At 44.7% G+C, this 14,234-nt stretch overlaps 1 protein-coding gene across 1 annotated transcript in view; it reads right to left on the minus strand.

Annotated features, from left to right (window-relative positions):
* LOC128398894 (deleted in malignant brain tumors 1 protein-like) overlaps nt 1-13,440 on the minus strand; it is a 28,346-nt gene extending 14,906 nt beyond the window's left edge. Inside the window, exons 1-2 of the mRNA XM_053360159.1 lie at nt 13,399-13,440; nt 236-599 (exon numbers count right to left, since the gene is read on the minus strand). Of these exons, the coding sequence (XP_053216134.1) occupies nt 236-599; nt 13,399-13,440 (406 nt within the window). The remainder of the gene's footprint in view (nt 1-235; nt 600-13,398) is intronic.
* Between the last annotated feature and the right edge of the window lie 794 nt (nt 13,441-14,234).

Below are 14,234 nucleotides of genomic sequence, written 5' to 3' on the forward strand. Positions count from 1 at the left end.
GAAGAATTGATGGATAAATGCTCCAGCTGTAGGCTCCTGTTTAGGAGGAACTATTGCCAGTTTTAGAGCTAGCATTTTCTACCTGAGTACCTGCCAAACATTCCTGCCATTCTCTCTCTCAACGATTTTCTGCCACCAGAAGAGTGAATCTATCCAGCTTTCATCTAGAAATGCTTGCTTTGGATCTTTGGCTCTACACAGGATACACTAAACAAAACCTCTCCTACAACATTACCTGAACACCCCACACTTGCATCCTGGCTGTGATCACATCTGTGCTCTGCCAATGACTTTCTTGGGCATATGGACAGGGACGCTTCTTCTCCCGTACAGTTGACTCCCTCCAGCCAGATGGGACCCGATCCTTGGCCAAATAAGGCTCCACCAAATGCTTTGGAGGCACTTCCACAGCTCAGTTCTCTGCACACAACATGGGCGTCCTGTAAATCCCAGCCAGCATCACACACAGTCCCCCACTGCTGGTTGCGAAACACCTCAATCCGCCCAGAGCAGCGACTTGAGCCATTCACTAGGCGGGTCTCTGATGGGGGAAAAGAGGGTTGTTGGGGGGTTTTTTTGGTTTTTTTTGAAAGGCACAGCTGTCATATAATCTTGTTTATAATTTGGGATCTAATGAATGAAATAGAGGGCTTGAGAATTAAGCCACCTACCCTGCCCCCCCACCTTATCCTCCTATATCAACACCATCACCCTTTCCATGATTTATTTAATACAATCGTACCTTGGGTTTAAAATGCAGAATGCACTCCCATCAGATGTCAAGGAAATATAAAATTGAGTCAAGTTGTTTCCCCCTCACATACTTCTGGCAAAGCAACAAGACCTGGTCCCCAACCTCAAACCTGAAATATGTGGCCTGAAATATAAAACCCCACAAGCAGGAACTTCAGAAGCAGTGCTTCCTGTTCTTCTTATATGCCAATTCAGTTACACACAAACCATTTGGTTTAACCTTCTCTGCTGAGGCTTTTCTATAGTCACTCAAGCTCCAAGCTGCAGTTCTTGGGGACAGGAGGATGACTCCACTCCTCAGCTGCAGCCCAACCCAAAAATTGCCCTTTGTGGCACATTTAACCTTGATGGGGGTGGGGGGGGACTGCTATTACACCAAATGAGAGGCTTTTAATCAAGGCCTATTGTAGTCGGTGGGAGCCATTTTCAACACAGGAATCACAGTGCAGTTGTTGTTTTTTAGTCGTTTAGTCTTGTCCGACTCTTCGTGACCCCATGGACCAGAGCACGCCAGGCACTCCTGTCTTCCACTGCCTCCTGCAGTTTGGTCAGACTCATGCTGGTAGCTTCAAGAACACTGTCCAACCATTTCATCCTCTGTCATCCCCTTCTCCTTGTGCCCTCAATCCCTCCCCTAATCTTTCAAACACAGCATTTAGTCTTGAGGGAAAACTATTCATTCCATTAGCAGGTTTCCCTCCAAGCAAAAACCTATGATGTGGCCTGTATAAGGAAACTCTCCTTTGCAGGGCATATGGCCTGTGTGTCAGTTGTTCCCCACCACTGCATTAAAAAAACCCCTTTAAATTTCAAAGATCCACCCTTTGAAAGTATAAGAGCTACAAGATTAGATTTTGCATCAGACATAAGCACGAAAGGAGAGAGGGATGTGGGAAAAAGGAAAGATGCATTGTGGACTGTATCTCTTCTCCCTTCTCATGACTACCAATACCAATATGCTGCCAACAAAAGAGACAGACTGATTTAACTTATACCCAATTTCTATGTCCACAGTATGGCACCCTTTAATGCATTCACACCCATTACCTGAGCACACAGCACCAACATCTTTCCAATAGTCTTCAAAATAGTCTTCAAAATAGTCTTCAAAAATTGCTTTATGGAATATGTCAATTTTTTGACAGTATCTGAGAGCAGCTTCTGTCCCAAAACAGAATGTATCTTTCCACAAGAAGGGGCCATGTCCTCTTCCGAAGTGAGGTCCTTTCTCGGCTGACAAAGCAGGTCCACAGCCAACTTCCCTGCACACTACTTGGGCATCACGCAGATTCCAGGAAACAGAACGCACTGTCCTCCACTGCTGGTTGTGGAGCACCTCAACCCTTCCAGAACAAAAGCTTGAGCCATTCACCAATCTGGCCTCTGGTGGTTCTAGAATTTTTGAAAGGCACATCTGTTGTTTCTGTGCGATAATCAGGCTCATATAACCAACAGGCTTAAATCTAATTAATGCACGAAAGGATTCATAAACTCAGGGTGCTTAGCCAGGAATTTTGCCTCCAGAAGGTGCCATTGATGCTCTCAGCCCACCAGCCATTTTATGGTCTGGGCTTCTCACCTGCCCTTTCTCCCTTTCCCAGGCAACCTCCCCTGCAGCCCTGGGGGCCCCCTTCACCCCCAAAGTCAAAACAGCAAGCTCACCCAACCCCAGGAGGGAATCACAGGTAAAACTGTCTCTACACATGTGCGAGTGATTGTGTGAAAGAGTGCACACTTGCTGGTTTTTACAGCTCTACTATTGTGTATTGTGTACACTCATTTAATGCAACATGTGAACATCTGTAATATGGTTCAGTGACAGAAGATGTTTCCTTCATGTGGGACACAAGGCAAAAGAAAGGAGGCAAAGGAAGATATCTAACATGTCTAAGGGTGATTCACTCTCATGAAGCCTCCATGTTGTCCAGGGGATTTCAATAAAGTGTGAAGCAACCTCTTGAAGGAAGGTCCCATGAACAAAAAGGCATCACATGAATTAAAGACCCAGGACATGCCCGAGGGTATGGGGTTCTTCACAGATTACCCTTAACACTTGTGCAAAAACTCTCTATACAAGTACAACTGTGTGAAAGAGTGTGCATGTATTCATCTTCTAAATATCCATATATTTAAATCTTGTATCTTGCACCAATTTCTTGGCAGAACTGGATATAAAGGTAAAGGCAAAGGGACCCCTGACCACTAGGTCCAGTCGTGGCCGACTCTGGGGTTGCGGCGCTCATCTTGCTTTATTGGCCGAGGGAGCTGGTATACAGCTTCTGGGTCATGTGGCCAGCATGACTAAGCCGCTTCTGGTGAACCAGAGCAGCGCACAGAAACGCCGTTTAACTTCCCGCCGGAGCTCACCCCGTCACGGGGATTTGAACCACCAACCTTCTGATCAGCAAGCCCTAGGCTCTGTGGTTTAGCCCACAGCGCCACCTGCATCCCAGAACTGGATATACTGCAATAATAATTTGAACTTGATAGTTGGGATTTTCCAAACTTCCCCCTACAGAGGATTCACTGACTCCTAAGAGAGAACCTTACCTGAGCACTCCACACTTGCATCCTGGCTGTGGCTGCAGTTGTGCTCTCCCCAGGGACCTCTGGGGCAATCATAGAAGAATGTTTCTTCTCCTGTACAATTAACTCTCTCCAGCCAAATGGGACCAGATGCTTGGCCAAACCAAGCTTCACTTCGCACTCTTAAGGCATTTCCACAGCCCATTTCTCCACAAACAACGTTGGCATCCTGTAAATCCCAGCCAGCGCCACAAACGGACCCCCACAGCTGGTTGTGAAACACCTCAACCCGTCCAGAGCAGTTACTCGAGCCATTTATGAAACGGAGCTCTGATGGAACAAAAAAGACTTATAGTAACACATCCAGGGAAGGAACCTACAGAAATGCTTGCATGTCTTGCTGCTAGTAGAGGTAAATTATCATATTAAGATTCATGCAGTGGAGGGGAAGATCACTTAGGGATTTTAGTCAGTTGTAATGAAAATAGAAACAGAAGAAGAAGAAGAGTTTGGATTTGATATCCCGCTTTATCACTACCCGAAGGAGTCTCAAAGCGGCTAACATTCTCCTTTCCCTTCCTCCCCCACAACAAACACTCTGAGGTGAGTGGGTCTGACAGACTTCAAAGAAGTGTGACTAGCCCAAGGTCACCCAGCAGCTGCATGTGGAGGAGCGGAGACGCGAACCCGGTTCCCCAGATTACGAGACTACCGCTCTTAACGACTACACCACGCTGGCTCTCAAATAGAAACCAAAGCAGCAATTGCAGATATTTGTTGATTCATCCCATGTCAAGAATGGAGATAAATCCAGAACATACAATCAATATTCTCTGTTGTTGCTTTCAAGCCCTAAAAGATGCAATTGGTGGCATTTGCTCCCCAATTCCATTGTATTTCCTTTGCACTAAAATGAATGAGGTGGGAAAATATAGTGGCAGCATAATTTATGTAATTGCATAATTTTACCACAGTCCACAGTGAGAAAAATGACTTGTCAGAAGACAAACTGCAGGGGAAGGGGAACACTTGTCAGGAGCTGCATCCAGCCAGTTTACCCTCCAACATTTCTCAGATGAAAAAAGGGGCATCAGCATATAAAGCCAGTAGCAGCTTGGGACCAGTTTACCTATGAGTGCACCTATCTTCCTGCCTGGCAACTGCACTCCTCAGATGGGGAGCACAGCATACTCCAAATGTGGGCTTAGAATGCGGTGAGGCTGTGCTTTTCGTACTGCAGCTCCAGCCCTCTAGAATAAGGGGTCAGCTGAAATCAGAAAAGCACCTAACAATTTGATATTTGGCACCTTTTCAAAAAATTTACTTAAATGGCTTTCCACAATGCACGTGACCCAGTCATTTTAGAGAATAAAAACTGTATAATTTTAGAAATGGTTTCATAGGGTGGTATAAATAAAGTTTTACTCAGAGTTGACCCATTGAAATTAATGGGCCTAACTCAGTCATCTTAATGTTAGTGGATCTACTCTGAGTAAAAGGCAGTAGAATACCACACACTGTCTCCATTTACTGGGTTTGTAACCTTTAATGTTTTGTTTTATCTTATTTTATTAGACACTGCTTCAGTAACTTTTTGTTGTGGAATAGTTTATGAAACTGTAAATTAAAATAAAGAGTTCCAACTTCCCCTAGGTGGACCCTGGGGACAGGTGGGAACAGGGCAGACTCTTTAGGGTCAAGTGGGTGATTGGATGGAACATGGCAAAATTTAACAGGTCGTGACTGAAGCCTAGAATAATCTGGAAGTTATCGTTACCTTATTTCTTCCCCACTGCGGATAGCATTCTCCACTCCTAGCATGTGGGAATATAATCCAGGGTCCCTCCCCACTCCCTACCTCCCACTAACCACTTTAACACTCCCATTTCAAACGTTTTGAAAAATACATTGAATTTGCTATAGCTCATCTAGTGTCACAATTGTATATTGCACTTTACGACACATTCAAAACGTTTTATTTGCAGCTGTGTAGCTGAGCAAAAAAACCAAGCTGAGGGACACCTACAAGTCTGCAAGAAATGATGTCAGAGGTTTTTGCCCAATTCCAGCTCTCTTGCCACCCAACAACCCTTTTAAAAGTTTGTTAACAGAGCTTGTTGGGAAACCTGCCGAGATTGGTGCCAGGGAAGACCATCACACTGTAATGTGTAACATGTTTACTCAGCAGAAAGTCACACTGAGTTCAAAGGTATTTATTCCTAGGGAGTGCATTGCAGCCAAGAGAGAATTAGTGCAACAAGAAGAGCCAGGGCTCATACAAAGTGAGAGACCTGCAGCAGTCGTCCTGCACCTTGAACCAAGGCTCACTTCAGGCAGCCACAAGCCTGACTCCCTGCCTTGCCAGTCCCACTCCTTTTCCCCGCTCAGCTGCATACCCTGGAGCCTCAAATTTCAGTGCACCCTGTGAGGCCGAAGTCCGCCTCCCCAACTTCTCGCCTTCTATTGGACGTAATAGCGATGGCACCTGCTGCACAGCCCCAGAAGCTCTGTGCCCAGTGCCACCACACCAGTTACGCTTGGGGCAGTTGGTGGGTATGAGTCAGTTCATGACAACAGTGCTGCAAGCACCTGCACTTTTTTCATGATAGGAATTACTTCTTCCCAAGGCTTCTTATTCGAGAGTAATGCAGATAATGAACTTACTTGAGCATACAACCACAGCAGCATTTAGATCACTGCAGTTCAGTGCCCCCCAAGACCTTGATGGGCATTGACCGAGAGTTGATTCTGTCCCTGTGCATCGGACATCATCCAGCCATATGGGGCCAGTGCCTCTTCCAAATTCTGCATTCCGTAGGGCTGATCTTGCGTCTCCGCAGCCCAACTGCCGGCATACAACTCTGGCATCCTCCATGTCCCAGCCGTGACCACATACAGTGCCCCACTGGCCATGAAGGAGCACTTCAACCCTTCCACTGCAGCGACTTGAGCCTCCTGCCAGCCTGATTTCCACTTGGGATGAGTTTGCAGCATCTGAGTCTGAAGCTACACCTGGGTCAAGCAAATGTCAGAGAGTGGGTGAGGAAATGGGATTACAGAAATTCATCCTATGTATAACCATTCTGAAAGTAGCAACAGGATATAAAAAGTGGGTGAGAAAAAGGGGAGTGACCACCATGTTGCTGGATCAGACCAATGTCCATGCTTTTTAAAAATTTCCAGCACCATCCAATCAGTCAGTGCTTGAAGCTGGGAGCCCATCCCATCCTCTTTAGTGGAATTTTTAAAAATACTGTTTTGTGAGCTGTTTAGAAGGCTTTTAAGCAGAAAACATGACATAGAAATATATCCATAACAAACTTAAAAATATAGCCTTTTGCTATATACACCACTCACATCAGACCAATAGATAAAAACTAAAAACAACAACAACCCACACCTTTCATCACTACATCACTTAGTATATAAGTAATCATAGTGTCCCCTTCATGGATCACTGCCTTGCCGTGGCGAAGGGGCTTGAATAACTCAGAGAAGCTATGAGCTATGTCGTGCAGGGCCACCCAAGATGGACAGGTCATAGTGGAGCGTTTTGACCAAACGTGATCCACCTGGAGCAGGAACCGGCAAGCCACTCCAGCATCCCTGCCAAGAAAACTCCATGGACAAAGACAACAGGCATATAAAAGTTATGACGCTGGAAGATGAGCCCCCCAGGTCGGAAGGCGTCCAACATGATACTGAGGAAGAGCGGAGGACAAGTACAAATAGATTCAGAGCTGATGAAGCGGCTGGGCCAAAGCCGAAAGGACGCTCAGTTGCTGATATGCATGGAAATGAAAGGAAAGTCCAATGCTGTAAAGAAAAATATTGCATAGGAACCTGGAATGTAAGAACCATGAACCTGGGTAAGTTGGAGGTGGTCAAAAATGAGATGGCAAGAATAAATATTGACATCCTGGGCATCAGTGAACTAAAATGGACGGGAATGGGCGAATTCAGTTTGGAATGACCATCATATCTACTACGGTGGGCAAGAATCCCGTAAAAGAAATGGAGTGGCCCTCATAGTCAACAAAAGAGTGGCAAAAGCTGTACTGGGATTCAATCTCAAAAATGATAGAATGATCTCGATACGAATCCAAGGCAGACCTTTTAACATCACAGTAATCCAAGTTTATGCACCAACCACTGGTGCTGAAGAAACTGAAATTGACCAATTCTATGAAGACTTACAACTCCTTATAGAAATGACACCAAAGAAGGATGTTCTTCTCATTATAGGGGATTGGAATGCTAAAGTAGGGAGTCAAGAGATAAAAGGAACAACTGGCAAGTTTGGCCTTGGAGTTCAAAACAAAGCAGGGCAAAGGCTAATAGAGTTCTGCCAAGAGAACAAGCTGGTCATCACAAACACTCTTTTCCAACAACACAAGAAACGACTCTACACATGGACATCACCAGATGGGCAGCATCGAAATCAGATTATATTCTCTGCAGCCAAAGATGGAGAAGCTCTATACAGTCAGCAAAAACAAGACCTGGAGCTGACTGTGGCTCAGATCATCAGCTTCTTATAGCAAAATTCAAGCTTAAACTGAAGAAAGTAGGAAAAACCACTGGGCTGGTAAGATACAATCTAAGTCAAATCCCTTATGAGTACACAGTGGAAGTGAGGAACAGGTTTAAGGATTTAGATTTGGTGGACAGAGTGCCTGAAGAACTATGGATGGAGGCTCGTAACATTATACAGGAGGCAGCAACTAAAACCATCCCAATGAAAAGGAAATGCAAGAAAGCAAAGTGGCTGTCCAACAAGGCCTTACAAATAGCAAATAGCAGGGGAGAGAAGGCAAGCGAAATGCGAAGGAGATAGTGAAAGATACAGGAAATTGAATGCAGATTTCCAAAAAATAGCAAGGAGAGACAAGAAGGCCTTCTTAAACGAGCAATGCAAGGAAATAGAGGAAAACAATAGAATGGGAAAAACCAGAGATCTGTTCAAGAAAATTGGAGATATGAAAGGAACATTTTGTACAAAGATTACCACAATAAAAGACAAAAGTGGAAAGGACGTAACAGAAGCAGAAGACATCAAGAAGAGGTGGCAAGAATACACAGAGGAACTATACCAGAAAGAAATGGATGTCTCGTATACACCAGGTAGTGTGGTTGCTGACCTTGAGCCAGACATCCTGGAGAGTGAAGTCAAATGGGCCTTAGAAAGCACTCCTAATAACAAGGCCAGTGGAAGTGATGATATTCCAGCTGAACTATTTAAAATTTTAAGGTGCTACACTCAATATGCCAGCAAATTTGGAAAACTCAGCAGTGGCCAGAGGATTGGAGAAGATCAGTCTACATCCCAATCCCAAAGAAGGGCAGTGCCAAAGAATGCTCCAACTACCGCACAATTGCACCCATTTCACATGCTAGCAAGGTTATGCTTAAAATTCTACAAGGCAGGCTTAAGCAGTATGTGGACTGAGAACTCCCAGAAGTGCAAGCTGGATTTCGAAGGGGCAGAAGAACCAGAGACCAAATTGCAAACATGCACTGGATTATGGAGAAAGCTAGAGAGTTCTAGAAAGACATCTACTCTGCTTCATTGACTATGCAAAAGCCTTTGACTGTGTCGACCACAGCAAACTATGGCAAGTTATTAAAAGTAATGGGAGTGCCTGATCACCTCATCTGTCTCCTGAGAAATCTCTACGTGGGACAAGAAGCTACAGTTAGAACTGGATATGGAACAACTGATTGGTTCAATATTGGGAAAGGAGTACGACAAAGCTGTATATTGTCTCCCTGGTTATTTAACTTATATGCAGAATTCATCATGCGAAAGGCTGGGCTGGATGAATGCCAAGCCAGAATTAAGATCGCCGGAAGAAATATCAACAACCTCAGATATGCAGATGACACAACCTTGATGGCAGAAAGTGAGGAGGAATTAAAGAACCTTTTATTGAGGGTGAAAGAGGAGAGCGCAAAATATGGTCTGAAGCTTAACATCAAAAAAACGAAGATCATGGCCACTGGTCCCATCACCTCCTGGCAAATAGAAGGGGAAGAAATGGAGGCAGTGAGAGATTTTACTTTCTTGGGCTCCATGATCACTGCAGATGGTGACAGCAGTCACGAAATTAAAAGACGCCAGCTCCTTGGGAGAAAGGCGATGGCAAACCTAGACAGCATCTTAAAAAGTAGAGACATCACCTTGCCAACAAAGGTCCGTATAGTTAAAGGCATGGTTTTCCTGGTAGTGATGTATGGAAGTGAGAGCTGGACCATCAAGAAGGCTGATCGCTGAAGAATTTATGCTTTTGAATTATGGTGCTGGAGGAGACTCTTGAGAGTCCCATGGACTGCAAGAAGATCAAACACATCCATTCTTAAGGAAATCAGCCCTGAGTGCTCACTGGAAGGACAGATCGTGAAGCTGAGGCTCCAATACTTTGGCCACCTCATGAGAAGAGAAGACTCCCTGGAAAAGACCCTGATGTTGGGAAAGATGGAGGGCACGAGGAGAAGGGGACGACAGAAGACAAGATGGTTGGATAGTGTTCTCAAAGCTACCAGCATGAGTTTGACCAAACTGCGGGAGGCAGTGGAAGACAGGAGTGGCTGGCGTGCTCTGGTCCATGGGGTCACGAAGAGTCGGACACGACTAAACGACTAAACAACAACAACAACAACATCAATCATAGTGTGTTTAGTTACAGGTTGGATAGCTGTAGTCTTGCCCCAGCAGGTTACAGAAACCCAAGAAATGCTTTCTGCAAGTGCTTCATTCAAGAATGGCAATTCATGGTGGTTCTTCCCTCTTAGATCTCTAGCTTCATTATTTGTCAGATCTCTCTTCAACCGTATTACACGAGAACTTTCCCCTTTGGGAGTTTTGCCTGCAGTCTTGCTGGCTCCCTGTTTCCCCTAAAATGCCATATAGGTGCCAACTCCAGGGATGGGTTGGGGTGGGAGGCTGGGCACCCACAAAGTCAATGAGCAAAGCCGGAGAGGGGCAGCCATCCAGCCTCTGCAGCGACACCTCCGAGACAAGTCTTTCAACTCTGCCCTCCTCAGCCAGTCAGCGAGTCACCCTTTTCCAGGAGGGGAGGTGGCCTTGGACGCGGAGGCATCTGAGCCCCACCCCACAAAAAAGGGTGCCTTGCTGGTGGCAGAGAGGAGGAAGAGGATCCGCCAGAAGACACAGATGTGTGTCATCACACACATGCACAACCTTGCATCACTTTTTTGGAGGAGCAGCTCTCCAAAAATGCAATGAAACATTGAGAGTCTAACATGTGACATTACACACACAAGATGCAGGCATGTTGCGGCGGTGGGCACCCATGATCCTGAGGGCAAGATGGCGGCCCTGCCATAAAGGACAATTCTGTGCCCTCAGTCTCTTCCCCCTCTATATGTCTCCAAATCATGTGATTTTGTATGATTTTTGACAACAATTATGGTCTGTGTTGTGAGAATAGGAACAGGTCTGGCAAAGCACTGGCACTGGCTGCCTTCAGGGACTGGGAAAGTGCAAATCAAGCCTTATTTTATGAACTTACCTGAACACACAAGAACAGCATATTGACACGGGTTTAAGATTTTTGAAAGCCTTCCTTGGCACTGATGGATGGCTGATTCTGTTCCTGCGCAAATGCTGTCTCTTAGTGTGATAAAGTCAGTTCTTTTTCTCCATCGTTCCTCCTTTGTAGAGAGGATTACATCTCCACAGTCTAGCTGTTGGCATATAGCTCTGGCTTTCTCAATATTCATGCCATCGTCACAAACAATGTTCCATTGACCATTAAGGAAAATTTCAACCTTTCCACTGCAGCGACTTTGACCTTCCACCAGCCTGATTTCCACGGGGCCTAAACCTGCAATATCTGTTGAACGCTTCAGACCTGGGATAAGCAAATTCAGGATAGTGGGTAAGAGGAGTGGGTAAGTTGTCCTTTGTGCAATTATGTTGAAAGTAGCATAAGGATAGAAAAAGTGGATAGCTTAAAAGGGCATAACTACTAGCTTGCTGGGTAAGATCAGCCAGATAAGACCACCCACAGCCTCTAGATGCCATTAGCTGCTCACAAGCCCCACATAGCAGTGGTGACCATCCTATATTCTTTATCTTAAATGCCCAGTATCCTGCCTCTGACTGTGGAGGTTACAATGAACTATCCTGGCTGAAGTCTGTTGGTGGAGCCATTCTCCATGCTAATGTACCTGCAGGACTGAGTGGGAGAAAAAGAAGTCAAACTGTTTAAAGGTCTTTCATACGCCAAAGAACCATATTTATCACTAGGGAAGCTTGGTAATTTCGGACCATGGACATACATCTGCCAATCAGTTGTGCAATCAGTTGTGAATCACACAGTGTTTCTCTCCACTCACCCACCCCGCCCCTGCTATTCCATGCTTTACATCTGCTTCTACATTCCTGATATGCAAGAAGAACAAAACAAGCAAATGGCAGTTTCCCAACCCTGATTGGGTTGACGGACTTGTTTATTGAGCAGTGATGCTGATTGGTTTGAGGGAAAGCTGGATGACATCTCAAACTACCCAGTGCATTCTTCCATTATTCTCCTCATGGCAAAAAGTCTGATCCTTTGGCGGGGTGTGGGGGTGTGGCACAACCTCTCCCACTCAGATTTAATTTCACAGCCTGAATTTGCCAGTATGTGGTTGAATCCAACCTGAAAAACCCAGGAACTGTCTGGTGGAGGCCGAAGTTTACTTTTTCTGGCAATAAGCATGTTTATTTTGGAATAAGCACCATTTTGGAATCAGTATGTGTGAAAATATATTTTAAAGAAATAACAAAATAAGCACCTGTTACCTTGTTTCAAGACGACTGGATGATTTCCTGACATATGTACACATACACATGGAATTTTTCTTCTGTTCTGACTTGTTACGGGTTTTTTTATCTTTTAAAGTATTCTATAGTTTCGCTTTCCCTATTATTATGCTTTATTATGACTAATGTTGGGTTTTTCCTTTCGTTTTTCAGAATTGTAATCTGCTTTGAGATGCCTTCTTAGCCATGAAGAGCAGGCTGTAAATATTTGAAATAAATCCTGATAATGTGAAAACCAACATGTAGGATCAATTCATAGTTTATGAACTCACCTGAGCACACAACACCTGCATCCTGCTCATGTCTGCAGTCATGTTCTCCCCATGGCATTTTGGGGCATTGATAGAGATTTGATTCTGTCCCTGTGCATCTGACATCATCCAGCCATATGGGGCCAGTGCCTCTTCCAAATTCTGCATTCTGTAGGGCTGATCCTGCATCTCCGCAGCCCAACTGCCGGCATACAACTCTGGCATCCTCAAGGTCCCAGTAGTGACTGCATACTGTACCCCACTGGCCATTATGCAGCAATTCAACTCTTCCCCTGCAGTGATTTGAACCATTCACCAGCCTGATTTCCACTCGACTTGAGTCTTCAGCATCTGAATCTAACATCATGCCTGAGGAAAGGAAATTCCAGAGAGTGAGGTAGCACATGAGACAAGATGTAGTTCTCTTCTGCATGATCATTTTGAAAGCAGGACAGTGGATAAGATAAAGGGACAAGCCATAAGGCTAAAAATAGTCCTGCTTCCTGTGAGGCAGGCTTTTTGCTTTGAGAATTCAGGCAGATTGAAGGGGAGACTTGGAAAAGTGGAAGAGAGGCTAGGGGAAAAGCAGTATTTTTTATATTTGATTTAAGTGACTTAAAAAAATATGAATCAAAATAGAGATGCAATAGGTATTTCTCCTTGTTTATTTGTTTGTTTTGTAACACAATAAAATATTTAATGAAAACTATTTTTTTTTAAAAAACCAACATCAACCCTGGGGCTAGTAAATTAATCTTGGGAAGACTTGGTCACATCTGGGATTGACAATTTTATTACTGGTCTCTGATTTGGGGTTTTAAAAGCAATTGGTCATGTACGCATTGTGAGGTAATTATGCTTCTTTCCAGCCCATGAAAAGCTTCACTTGCAAGATCTTGCATATCAGGCTGGCCTAAAAGGCACAGGATTCATTCAGGATACATTTTCTGGTCAACTGGCAACTCTAATGTACATGATAATGTACATGATAATGTAAAAAGCAAACAAAAGAAGGCTTGACATAAGTGATCAACTTACCTGAGCAGACAACACCAGCATCTTCCTCATGTGTCCAGTCATGCTCTCCCCAGTTGCTTGCAGGACACTGACTGAGTTCTGATTCTGTCCCTGAGCATCGGACCTCATCCAGCCAGATGGGTCCAGCTCCCCCCCAAAATTGTGCTTCAAGTGTGGCTGATATTGCAGGTCCACATCTTAGCTGTTGGCACACAACTGTGGCTTCCTCGATGCCCCAATCGTCATCACAAATGGTGCCCCATTGGCCATTATGGAGAAATTCAACCATTCCAATGACTTGTACCATATACCAGCCTAATCTCCAGCTGTCCCACTTCTGCAATAGATGAGTGCAGCACCATACCTGGGCAAACCCAAGTTCAGAGAACCAGTTAGCAAGTCAGATGAGATTTCTCCCCACCTATAACAATTTTTAAAATAGCATCAGGAAAGAAAAAGTGGGGGATAAAGGGCTGTGACTGTTAGCTATTTGCAGATTAGTTGCGCTGCAGAGAGCTTGCTGGGGAGACCACACATTACAAGGAACTCAAAATAACTTTAGCTAGGTTTTAATAACAAAAACAAAAACTCCTTTTACATTATAATATATCAATAAGCTTGACCCAACCCCCAGGGTACTGAGAGAGCTAGGTGCTGCTCTTTATATACTATACCCAATTGCTGACACAGCTTAATTAACACAACTTAACAGCACCTGCTATACTGCTTCACAGCTGTAAAACTAGGTCACGTTATTTGCTATGGCCCTTAAAGACGCCTGCTCCTTGGGAGAAAGGCGATGACAAACCTAGATAGCATCTTAAAAAGCAGAGACATCACCTTGCCGACAAAGGTAA

Source organism: Podarcis raffonei, chromosome 13, assembly GCF_027172205.1.
Source record: "Podarcis raffonei isolate rPodRaf1 chromosome 13, rPodRaf1.pri, whole genome shotgun sequence".
Taxonomy (NCBI): Eukaryota; Metazoa; Chordata; class Lepidosauria; order Squamata; family Lacertidae; genus Podarcis; species Podarcis raffonei.